This window comes from Natrix helvetica (assembly GCF_964273705.1).
Source record: "Natrix helvetica genome assembly, chromosome: 7".
Lineage (NCBI taxonomy): Eukaryota > Metazoa > Chordata > Lepidosauria > Squamata > Natricidae > Natrix > Natrix helvetica.
In genome coordinates this window covers 3,632,846-3,645,391 of record NC_138558.1, presented here as the reverse complement: position 1 = coordinate 3,645,391, position 12,546 = coordinate 3,632,846, and the positions used below count along the sequence as shown (strand labels likewise).

At 48.3% G+C, this 12,546-nt stretch overlaps 1 protein-coding gene across 1 annotated transcript in view; it reads left to right on the top strand.

The window, feature by feature from the left end:
- ATRN (attractin) overlaps window positions 1-12,546 on the top strand; it is a 186,040-nt gene that overhangs the window by 165,329 nt on the left and 8,165 nt on the right. The window contains exon 27 of the mRNA XM_081960346.1: window positions 2,938-3,045. Coding sequence (XP_081816472.1) covers window positions 2,938-3,045 — 108 coding nt within the window. The remainder of the gene's footprint in view (window positions 1-2,937; window positions 3,046-12,546) is intronic.

Here is a 12,546-nt window from a genome sequence, read left to right as displayed (position 1 = left end):
AATGACAGAATAATAACAGAGTTGGAAGGCACCTTGGAGGTCATCTAGTCCAGCCTCCTGCCCAAGCAGCAGACCCTGCACCATTTCTGACAGGTGGCAGTCCAGTCTCTGCTGTCAATGTCGGAGGTTAAAATCTTTTCCGTTCAGGATATGAATTTGTCCCCTTCGATAAGATCCTGCTTGTTTCTGCCTTCCTGCAGAAGCTTCCCCTGTTGAGTTTCAGCCTTCTGGAATTCGCCTTCTGATGCATGCAATCTGCAGTGCGACTGGCATTTCATAAATATATCCCCCCTTCCCCCCCAAAAAAGAGATTTTGTCACAGTTTTTGGGTGTTCAGCCTGTGGTTTTATTATTGACTGTGGATACGAGATTTATGATTGTAATTCTTTTTTTTCCCCCTCCTATATTTGGAACTTTTAAAACCTCTTTCTTCCTTCAAATGCTTCTCAACAGGCAGTTTTCACTTTTCAAATTAGGACAAACACATACACACACACAAAGAGAGAGAAGAAAGCTTTTGGGAATTGGGTGTCACTTGAAACCACGAGGCAAATGGAGTCTCATCAGTCATGGATTAAAACCGATTAAACCCATTACGGTCTCAGAATCAGGTCCTAAACAGGAGAAAAAGACAATAAAATGACCCGTATGGTGACAGTTAGGCTGATGGCTAGGGTGTGCCAGTGTATGTATGTATGTATGTATGTATGTATGTATGTATGTATGTATGTATGTATGTATGTATGTATGTATGTTCCAGCCTAACTCTGGAATTAGCAATTTCAACCAAACTTGGAACACAGATGACTTACCCTCTGGAAACAAATATTGTGGGGGTAAGACACCCCTAAAACCCCTCGGGGTGTGTGTTCTGTTAAGATACAGCCTGTTGTGCCTTCAAATGACTTCTACTGTACAGCGCAGTGGAGTTGCCATGGTAACAGCTTCACAGTCCTCCACAAGGGAGATCCCTCTGGTAAGGGGGAAAATGCAACATTAGAAATTACGTTTGGTCCGGACATTTCCCCCTTATAAATAAATACCCAGGCAACGTCAGGTTATCGACTAGCAAATAAATAAAAAACGGTATAACTAACGCAGAAAGAGGAGATTTAAAAATGATTGTTGAGAAAAACCTTAAACAGACACCTACTAATAATAAAACGAATCTGAAGGCTTGTCATTGCATAACATAACTGCACAGCTGCTGGGAGCAAAACTGTTTCCTTTTTTAAAAAAATGCATTTATAATAAAGAAAGACACTTTATTTTCATATTATTATTACAGTAGTCCTCGACTTACGACCACAACTGAGCCCGAAACTTACGTTGCTGAGTTACAAATTTGTTAAGAGGGTTTTGTTCCATTGTACGACTTTTTCCTGCCACGTTTGCTAAGCGAATCAGTGCAGTGGCTTAATTAGTCACAGCGTTGTTAAGTGAATCGGGTCTCCTGAGTTTGCTTCTCAGAAGATCTCAAAAGGTTTGAATGACCCACCCACCCCCGGGGGGACGCTGCGACCGTCATAAACGTGAGCCAGTTGTCGAGCATCCAAATATAAATCACATGACCACGAGGAGGAGGAGGAGGAGGAGGCAGTGGTCAAAAGTGTTCCAAACGGTCATAAGTCACCTTTTTTGGTGCCATTGGAGCAGTCGCTAAACGAATGGTTGTTAAGTCGAGGACTGTCTATTGAAATTCTCTTTTAGATCTGTTTCCCCAACTGTGGCTGCTTTAAGCCAAGTGTGTCAAGAGTTCCAAACAGCATCCAAAAATTAAATCGGAGTCCGAGGCAAAGGATTCCTCAAAGTTCCAATTGATGAAGAGAGCCAAGTTGGCCCATCTGGGAAAACCCGGATCTGAAAGCTTCCCGGTTTTCCCCACCCAGTTGAAAGTTCAAGATCTTTCCCCCATATCCACAAGTCCATCCCATGGTCCAATCTCCCACTGCCATGCTGGCAGCTTCCACCCATCCAGTTCCGGTCAGGTGCAGAGGTGCAGAGACAAAGGATGACCTTGGCTTTCTAGAAAGAACTTTGTTATGGCTACATCTCACTTGTCTCCGTACAATCCCCACTCCCATTTTCCCACAATAGAAAATGCATAGTAGGATAATAGAAAGTGTGGCAGGCCAAAGATCCAAAAGAAAAGATGGCTGCAGTCCTGACAAGCGGACTTCAACTCCCAGAATTCCCCTAGCCAGCCATGCTGCTTTAATCAGGGTTTTTTGGGTGTGCATGTAATCCTTGACTTACAACCATTTATTTCGTGACTGTTCGAACTTACAACGGTACTTTAAAAAGGGACGTGCCTGTTTTTCACAGTTACGATTACTGTAGAATGCCCATGGTCCCGGGATCAAAATTCAGGCAACTGACTCGTATTTATGACGGTTGCAATGGCCTGGAAGGCTGGCGGGGGGGGGGGGGGTTGTCACGTGATCCCATTTTGTGACCTCCTGACAAGTCAAAGCCGATGGGGAAGCCAGATTCACTTAGCAACTGTGCGACTGCAGCGACTCCCTTAACAGCTGTCACAAGAACGGTCCTAAAATGGGGCAGGACTCGCTTAACGCCCAACAACTGTGTTACTAACTCAACAGCTGCAGGGAATCACTGGCACCTAAAGCTGCCTGTTCCTTGACTGCTTTAAGCCAGATGGACTTCAACTCCCATAATTCCCCAGATTCACTGGATCACTGCAGCTGGCTGAGGAATTATGGGAGTTGTAGTCCGCCAGGCTTAAAGCAACCCACGGTTCCGAAAAAACAGCTTTAGATGCCAGTTTGAAAAACTAAAATATTTCCATTCTGCGCACGGAGGCCTCCTGCCTTCTCTTGCTCCCCTCCTTTTCCTGAATGATGGGTGACTTTCGAACATGTCAGGGGGGGAGACCCCCCACCCCCCCATTAACATCCTGGTTTTTTCCTTCCCCAGCAATTGCTCCGAGAGATGCAACAGATGGCCAGCCGTCCCTTTGCGTCCATCAACGTTGCCTTGGAAACGGAGGAAGCGCCCCCTGATCTCATCGGAGGCAGCATTAAGGTGGGAGGTTCCCCCCCCCCCCATTCCCCCCAGGGCCCTTCCTGCCCTTCATGTTTTATAGATGGCAACTCTGGAGTCCAACCGTATTTAGAAATTTCACCCGCAAACCGAAGTGTTGGCCTCCGCCTGCCGAATCCGTCGCACCTGGGTTTTGATCTGCCTTCCTTCCTCCGGGCTGCTCATTTGCATCTTTGCGAAGGAGGATGTCCAGATTTCATTTTTTTAAAAAAAAAAGAAAAATCCGATTTTTCTTCCTTTTGTGTTTTTTTTTCCTCTCGAGAAGCTAGGTTTCATACCTGGTAATTAAGGACCACACAATTTACAATACAATACAATACAATACAATAGCAGAGTTGGAAGGGACCTTGGAGGTCTTCTAGTCCAACCCCCTGCCCAGGCAGGAAACCCTATAACGTTTCAGACAGATGGCTATCCAACTTCTTCTTAAAGACTTCCAGTGTTGGGGCATTCACAACTTCTGGAGGCAACTTCTGTTCCACTGATTAATTGTTCTAACTGTCAGGAAATTTCTCCTCAGTTCTAAATTGCTTCTCTCCTTGATTAGTTTCCACCCATTGCTTCTTGTCCTGCCCTCAGGTGCCTTGGAGAATAGCTTGACTCCCTCTTCTTTGGGGCAACCCCTGAGATATTGGAAGACTGCTATCATGCCTCCCCTGGTCCTTCTTTCTCTTAAGCTAAACATACCCAGTTCCTGCAACCGTTCTCCATATGTTTTGGTCTCCAGTCCCCTAATCCTCTTTGTTGCTCTTCTCTGCACTCTTTCTAGAGTCTCCACATCTTTTCTACATCGTGGCGACCAAAACTGAATGCAGGATTCCATGTGTGGCCTCACCAAGGCATTATAAAGTGGTATTAACCCTTCACGTGATCTTGATTCTATCCCTCTATCCCTATTTAATAACGAGGGCATAATACCCTTGGATGCTGCACAGAGGAGGCCACGCTTGGGGTGCAGGTGGTCCTCGGCTGACAACAGTCCATTTAGTGACGGTTGAAACTAACAACAGAATCGGAAAAAAAGGGACTCGTGGCCGTTTTTCAGACTTACGACCGATGCAGCGTTCCCCTAGTTATGTGATTGGAATTCAGACCCTTGGCAACTGGCTCGTACTTACGACCGTCGCTGTATCCCCAAGGCCATGGGATCAACTTTTGCGACCTTCTGCCAATCAGTGGGAAAGCCAGGTTCACTTAACAACCATGTCACTAACTTTAACAAACTGCAGCGATCCCCTTAACAAGTGTGGCAAGAACGGTTGTAAAAGGGGCAAAACTCACTTTAAAAATGTCTCACTTAATAATGGAAATTTTGGGCTCAATTGGGGTCATAAGCCGAGGACTTACCTGTACAGTGTCTGGTTCTGGTCCCCAAGATGTTGAGGCCCGAGAGAGGGTGCAGAGAAGAGTAACAAAGATAATTAGATATGAAGGACGGTTGCAGGAATCGGGTATGTTTACTGCAAGGGGTGTCAAACTTGATTTCATTGAGGGCCGCGTCAGGGTTGTGACCTCAGAGGGCTGGGGGGGGTGAGGGGGGCTGACATGAGACTTGTGAGGGGGCACCTCCCTCACTCTCATAATCTTCCTTCCTTTTTCCAGCCTTCCTTCCTTCCTTCCTCCCTCCCTCCCTTTTCTTCTTTTTCCTTCCTTCTTCATTCTCGTTTCTTCTCCCTTCCCCCTCTTCCCTTCTTTTTCCTTCCTTGCTCTCTTCCCATCTTTTCTGCTTCCAACCAAAGCAGAGCGTGTGTGTGTGTGTGTGTGCGCGCCCCACCCCGTGCCCCTTTTGGAGCCTGGACGGACTCCTGCAGCCCTCTTGCAGCCAAAACTGCAGGCGGGCTGGCCCGTGTTTGCTAGTAGAGGCACCGCGGATGGGTCCTTTGCTATTTGAAGGATGGGGAATTCTGGGAGTTGAGGTCCACAGATCTTAAACGCTACCAAGGTTGGAAAACCCTGCTCTAAAATCAGTCTACAGGAGGTTGGGCCCTAGGGGCCTAACCCACTGCAAGGTGGGGTAGATGGGGGGGAGGGGGGGGAGACTCCCCTTTTCCATCTGAGACTTGGTGGGCACATTTCACCCCCTCGCCCTCCCGCTCGGCTGGTCTGACATGCTGGCCATCCACCACCGCCTCCTCCTTCCTTCCCTCCCTCCCTCCTTTCCTCCTTCCTTCCCTCCCTCCCTCCCTCCTTCCTTCCTTCCCTCCCTCCCTTCCCTCCTTCCTTCCCTCCCTCCTTCCTTCCTTCCCTCCCTCCCTCCTTCCTTCCTTCCTTCCTTCCCTCCCTCCCTCCCTCCTTCCTTCCTTCCCTCCCTCCCTCCCTTCCTTCCCTCCCTCCTTCCTTCCTTTCCTCCCTTCTTCCCTCCCTCCTTCCCTCCCTCCCTCCTTCCCTCCCTCCTTCCTTCCTTCCCTCCCTCCCTCCCTCCTTCCTTCCTTCCCTCCCTCCCTCCTTCCCTCCTTTCCTCCTTCCTTCCCTCCCTCCCTCCCTCCCTCCTTCCTTCCTTCCCTCCCTCCCTCCCTCCCTCCCTTCCCTCCCTCCCTCCTTCCTTCCTTCCGTCCCTCCCTCCTTCCTTCCTTCCTTCCTTCCTTCCCTCCCTCCCTCCCTCCTTCCTTCCTTCCCTCCCACCCTCCCTCCTTCCTTCCCTCCCTCCCTCCCTCCTTTCTTCCTTCCTGGGAATCCCTTGACAAGCTGCCACTGTTCTCCTCTTCCTCCCGTTCATACCCCCTCCCCACATTCCTGGATCGGGGGAGGGGGGGAAGTATTGAGAGATGCGAGATGCCAGGCATATGTTCATAATTAATATGGAAGCCAGCTGCCATTGTTCTGCATACCAAACGGGCCGGGGATTTGGTTAGTGCTAGCCTGCTTTGAAATGCATCCTCTTCCCTGTGTGTTTGCGGCCTCTTTTGATGGAAGCCGAAGTGACACGGCCGCAGGGAGTCGGCGGGCGGTTTGGGGAAGCGGAAAAAAAAACCCACACCAAACGACGCTCGCTCGCTTACCTGCTCCACCGCCTCTTCTATCTTCTTGCGTTCTTTCCTCGGCTTCCTTTACGGGCCGCCGATTCCCCGTGCAGGTAATCAAGACAGCCAACGTTAGAAGCCGTGTGCCGCTGGGCCACTGTGGCATCGTTTGCATTTCCTACACGTTCTGCGGTGGGGAGCGATCCCCTTCGATCTCCTCGGTGTAGCTACCAAAGCCCGTTGTGTCTTTTTTTCTCATCCACAATTTAGTTCCAGGTAGGAAGGAAGGAAGAAGGGACGTGAAGATCGCTCAGTGAAGCCAGGTGGGCCTCGACTGAAAAACCATCTGTTTACTGACCGTTCGGAGTTGCAACAGCACTGGGAAAAGGGACTTATAACCATTTCTCATTCTTAACGACTCTTGCGGCATCCCCTTCAGAAGGGGGATTCAGCCGGTTCATACCGGTTCGCCTGAAACACTTGCGGAAATCGCCGGTGGGACCGCCTGCCACCCCCGGCTTTATGTCGTCCTATTTAGGCATGTTTTTGAGGCCAGGCGCATGCACGAGAGCAAAGCACATGCGCCGCGAACTGGTGGTAACAAAATGTGAAACCCACCCCTGATTCCCCTTGGTCATGTGATCAAAATTCAGATGCCTTTGGCAACTGCCTCATACGACGGTATCCTGGGCAGAGGTGAAATTCCTTTTTTTTTTTTACTACCGGTTCTGTGTCTTGGTGGGCGTGGCAGGGGAAGGATACTGCCAAATCTCCTTTCCCTCCCCACTCGGGGGCCACCCAAAGGTGGAATTTGCCGGTTCTCCGAACTGCTCAAAATTTCCGCTACCAGTTCACCAGAACCGGTCAGAACCTGCTGGATTTCACCCTTGCTTCAAGGTCCCTTCCAACTTTTTCCTTCCTTCCTTCCTTCCTTCCTTCCTTCCTTCCTTCCTTCCTTCCTTCCTTCCTTCCTTCCTTCCTTCCTTCCTTCCTTCCTTCCTTACCTACCTACCTACCTACCTACCTGAAATGGTAGCGGGTCTCCAGCTTGAGCAGAGGGTTGAACTAGAAGACCTTCAAGGCAGTGGTGAAATTCAATTTTTTTTACTACCTGTTCTATGGGCGTGGCTTGTTGGGCATAGTGTGGCTTGGTGGGCGTGGCTTGGTGGGCGTGGCAGGGGAAGGATCCTGCTAAATCCCCATTCCCTCCCCACTCTGGGGCCAACCAGAGGTGGCATTTGCCAGTTCTCCAAACTACTCCAAATTTCCGTTACCGGTTCTCCAGAACCTGCTGGATTTCACCCCTGATCCTGGGGTACAGGCATGGCATCCTCTTATCTTCGCTACCGGATCGTAACCTCTACCCACCAGACCAGTGACTATCCAATTTCTTCTTTCACGAAGGCTGAGCCTTTGTCACTCATTTGGAACCACTTTCTCCCCAAAGGCAAAACTGATGGACGGGCGACACGTCCCTCCCCCCCTCCCGGACAACCTGGACAGTGAAATGACCATCTGCTCTTCTTAGCAATGTTTTGAAGCCCTCCTTTCTTGCAGCCTTGATGAGATCCCTTTGGTTGCGTGTCAGCTGGAATCCGGAGAGAGACGGAAGTTATTCCCAAAGCCACTGCTCTCCGCCTCTTCTTCGAAGTTTGCAGTCTGGGCAAATAATCCAGGATTATATTTGTTATATTTCAGATATAATAATAAATTATTATTTATTTAATACATTTATTATTAAAAATCATCATCATAATAAACTTCAGACGGGAGGGACACGGTGGCTCAGTGGCTAAGACGCGGAGCTTGTCGATCAGAAAGGTTGGCGGTTCAGCGGTTCGAATCCCTAGCGCCACATAACGGAGTGAGCTCCCATTACTTGTCCCAGCTACTGCCAACCAACCAAACAGTTCGAAAGAATTTAAAAATGCAAGTAGAAAAATAGGCGCCACCTTTGGTGGGAAGATAAGAGCGTTCTGTGCACCTTCAGCGTTGAGTCATGCCAGCCACATGACCACGGAGACGTCTTTGGACAGTGCTGGCTCTTTGGCTTTGAAATGGAGATGAGCACCGCCCCCTAGAGTCGGGAACAACTAGCACATATGTGCGAGGGAAACCTTTATTTCAGATCCAACATTAGGGGTGGGGTGGGGTGTGACATGATGGCAGTCTTCCAATCTTCGAGAGGCCTTCTGGAGTTTTTTGGGATTTCCATCGCTGGAGGTTTTCAAGAAGAGATTGGACAATCGTTTGTCTGAAATGGTAAAGGGTTTCCCGCCTGAGCAGGGGGTTGGACTAGAAGACCTCCAAGGTCCTTTCCAACTCTTGTTATTCTATCTTCTGTAAAGGTTCATTGGAGAAGGATTTAGGGGTGACACGATAGCAGAGTTCCAATATTTGAGGGACTGCCCCAAAGAAGAGGGAGTCAAGCTATTCTCCAAAGCACCTGAGGGCAGGACAAGAAGTAACGGATGGAAACCAATCAAGGAGAGAAGCAACCTGGAACTAAGGAGGAATTTCCTGACAGAGAGAACAATTAACCAGTGGAACACCTTCCCACCAGAAATTGTGGGTGCTCCATCACTGAAGGTTTTTAAAGAGAGATTAGACAATCCCGTGTTTGAAATGGTTTAGGGTCTCCTGCTTGAGGAAGGGGGGGTTGGACTAGAAGACCTCCAAGGTCCCTTCCAACCTCATCATTCAATGTTCTTGAATACGTCTTCTTCCCCCTGTGTTCTCCAAAGCTCCTGAAGGCAGAATATGAAGCAATGGATGGAAACGAATCAAGGAGCAATGCAATCTAGAATTAAGGAGGAATTTCCTGATATTGAGGACAATTAACCAGTGGAACAGCCTGCCACCAGAAGATATGAGTGCTCCATCACTTGAGGCTTTTAAGAAGAGATTGGGCAACAGCCTGCCTGAAATGGCATTGGGTCTCCTGCTTGAGCAGGGGGTTGGACTAGAAGACCTCCAACGTCCCTTCCGAGTCCGTCATTCTGTTAACTGTTATTTCGATCTGCCAGAAATTTGTCTCCTTAACCAGACCTAAGGTTAAGGGATTCCAAAATCTGAAAATGTCAGGCCTGTCCCAGCTTGGGGCACTAAGCAAAGAAAGACCCTCGACTCCCATTTGTAGTGAAAGCTACAAAATAACCCAGAGGCAAAAATTCCCTGAACAACCGTCTCGGTTAGCCTCAGAAAAATTGGGCTCCATTGCGGTCGTACGCCGAGGACTGCCTGTACGCAAGAAAGCTAGTGCTCACGAGCCAATGCGAGAGGTTGGCGGCTGCGTCTTGTGTCCTTCCGTGCGTTGCTGGCTTTGCAAGGCTTAGCAAGAAATGCGCCTGCATTTGGAACATCCGGAGTTGAAAATTGTGCTGGGAGTTGAGGAAAAGCAAAAGAGATTAGCGCTGTTAAAAGTCCAGTGTATTTTACAGCGCAGGGCGATCTCTCGGCAGCCGCAGAAGGAGATAAACCTTTTTCTGTTGAACGAATTACTTTCGGGTAGCCTCCGAAGACATAGATTTGGGATGTGTTTTCTAAATAAATTTTTTTAAAAAAATAAAACCTCATATCAACCCACAGTGTCTGGCACCAGCAAGGGAAACTATTGGCGGCGGGGGGAGGGGGGGAACGAAAGAGGTTTTAGCTCTTATTACCATATTTTCCGGAGTATAAGACGCAGCAAGGTTTTGAAGAGGAAAAAAATTTAAAAGTTTTTGCAGTCTGCAATCCTCCCCCAAACGGCCCATTTTTTGTGAAAATGGGCCCGTTTCCCCCCCCCCCCAAAAAAAGGCATGAACAGTCTTTAGGAAGCTTGCAGAGTGCTCCTGGGGGAGGAGGGAGCAAAATGAGCAAAAAACAGCCCATGTTTTGCAAAAATGGGCCCGTTTTTCGGTTTAAAAAAGGGCATGGATAACCTTTAGGAAACTTATAGAGTGCTCCTGGGGGCGGGGGGTGGGTGGAAATGAGCAACAAACTAGCCTTTTTTTGCTCATTTCTGCCCTCCCCAGCCCCCAGGAGCTCTCTGAAAGCCTCCTAAAGGCTCTGCACGACCATTTTGGTGAAGGGGCAGGGTTTCGGGAGGCAAAAAATGCTGTATTCAGTGTATAAGACGCACCCAGATATTCAGCCTCTTTTTTTGAGGTAAAAAGGTGCGTCTTATACTCCAAAAAATACGGTATTTTGTTGGAAGCTCAGGCATGTGGTGGGATTGAGATAGGCCTTGGCTTTCATCCTCCCCCCCCCCGCCCCCCCGAATTTTGAAAAGAGATAAATTGGGTTTTAGAGGAAGAAATGGAAGTGTTTTATGACATAATCTCATCATGTATTCCAATCTGTTTCGGCTATCTGTGGAACGAGTACCAGGAAACTCAACAGCAGGTGTATGCAACAGTGATGGTATTCGAATTATTTACTACCGGTTCTGTGGGTGTGGCTTGGTGGGCGTGGCATGGCTTGGTGGGCGTGGCAGGGGAAGGATGCTGCAAAATCCCCATTCCCTCCCGATGAGCTGGGATTCGTGAAGCAGAGGATAGATGGGAGCAGGGCCAGCCAGAGGTGGTATTTACCAGTTCTCAAAATTACTCAAAATTTCTGCCACCGGTTCTCCAGAACTGGTCAGAACCTGCTGAATACCACCTCTGGTATGCCACCAGCGGTCACCCCAAATCTCACCTTTTTTTCCTTTGCAATAATAATCCCTACTGATTAATTTTACTTTAATTTTTAAATTTAAATTGGACTCAAATGGAAGACCCCTGGTTTCTAGGAGCATCCCCGCAGATGGCCTATTGCAGGCCGTCCAACCTTGCAAACCTGTGGATTTCAACTCCCAGAATTCCTCAGCCGCCTTGGGGGAGTTCTGGGAGTTTGAAGCCTGCACCTCTTCAAATCCCCATGGCTGGCCTGACTCTTAACTCAAAAGGAGAGAGGTCATCTCTCCGAACAACCAGGCATCCTCCTGACCCGGGAATCAAACTGGCTCTCTGCATTTTGCACCGTCAGGTTCTCCATTATAAGAGAAGCAATAATTGGGAGAGTTATCTGAAGGAGGTCCAGAGGTCCAGAAGGCCTTCAATTTTGCAAAGGGCGCACCAGGCATTCATAAACTGCCTGGAGATTTAAAAAGGTAGAAGAAACCTCGCAGCTTCGATAATAGCTGGTGTGCGTTGTTGTTGTATTTAAAAAAAAATCCAGAAAAATACATTTTTCCTCCCTCCCCTGGGGTGTTTTATTCTGTGCTGTCGGAAACATAGCAGAATCCAAGTACAGAAGCGTTCTGCCCCAGGCTTCCCCCAAAAGTCCGAGGCAGAGTCCTGGTCCCGACAAAACCCCTTTTATTAAACGAAGGTGAATTCCTCTCCTTCACATTCAGCCAAGGCCTGGCAAAGAGTCTTTCCAAGGAATATTTATGACCACAGACCTTATCTAGCCTGGAAAGATGCCATGTAAATATTTGCCAAATGAGGTGCTGTGCAAGGAAAGACTTGGCACAGAGTCTGTGAGATTCAGGGACAGATCTTCACACTCCTGAAACGAATCTAACAACCGAACGAAGGAATTGTTTCCTGCAAAAGCCCCCTCTCCTTTCGCTCCTCTTTTATGTCCTCTGGGAGGGGCCATTCACCGTCCACCTGTGGCTTCACTCCCAAGTCGACCCTGATTTCTGAGCATGCGCAATAAATCATTGTCAGATAAAGCTTATGACCTGCGCAGTAACTCTTTCAGTAACTATTCAGTTTAGTTCGGCTAGCAAACAAATTAACACAGTGACACTCCTGGCTTGCTCGCTGCCATTGTTATGTGGATCACTGCGGTTGTTAAGTTAGCCACCCGGTTGTTAAATGAATCTGGCTTCCCCACTGACTTTGCCCGCCAGAAGGTCGCAAAATGGGATCACACGACTCCAGGGTACACTGCAACCGTCATAAATACGAGTCGGTTGCCCAGTCTCTGAATTTTGATCATGTGGTTATGGGGACGTTGCGATGGTACTATCGGTGAAAAATGGTCATAAGTCCCATTTTTTCAGTGCCGTTGTAACTTCCTTCACTAAAGGAACTGTTGTAAGTTGAGGACTACCTCTAGTTATTAATTTTTAGGTTTATTTCCCATGTAAAGTAATGATATGCAATCCTATCTTTTGACATATTGCCTTAAAAAGGTGCACTGCCTTTGGTTGGGGAATGCATTAAATTTATTTGCGTAGTTCCTTATGGGAAAAATGTGTTTGGTATTCAGCGTTTTTGGTAGTCCATCATACCTCCCAAAACCAATTAACGACAGGCATAGGTCGTCCTCGACTTACAACAGTTCATTTAGTGGCCATTCAAAGTTACAATGGCACTGAAAAAAGTGACATATGGCCGTTTTTCACACTTACGACCACTGCAGCATTCCTGCGGTCAGGTGATCAAAATTCGGACACTTGGCAACTGACTCATATTCATGACGGTCGCAGTGTCCTGGGGTCATGTGATCCCCTTTTGCGACAAGCAAAGTCCATGGGGAAGCTGGA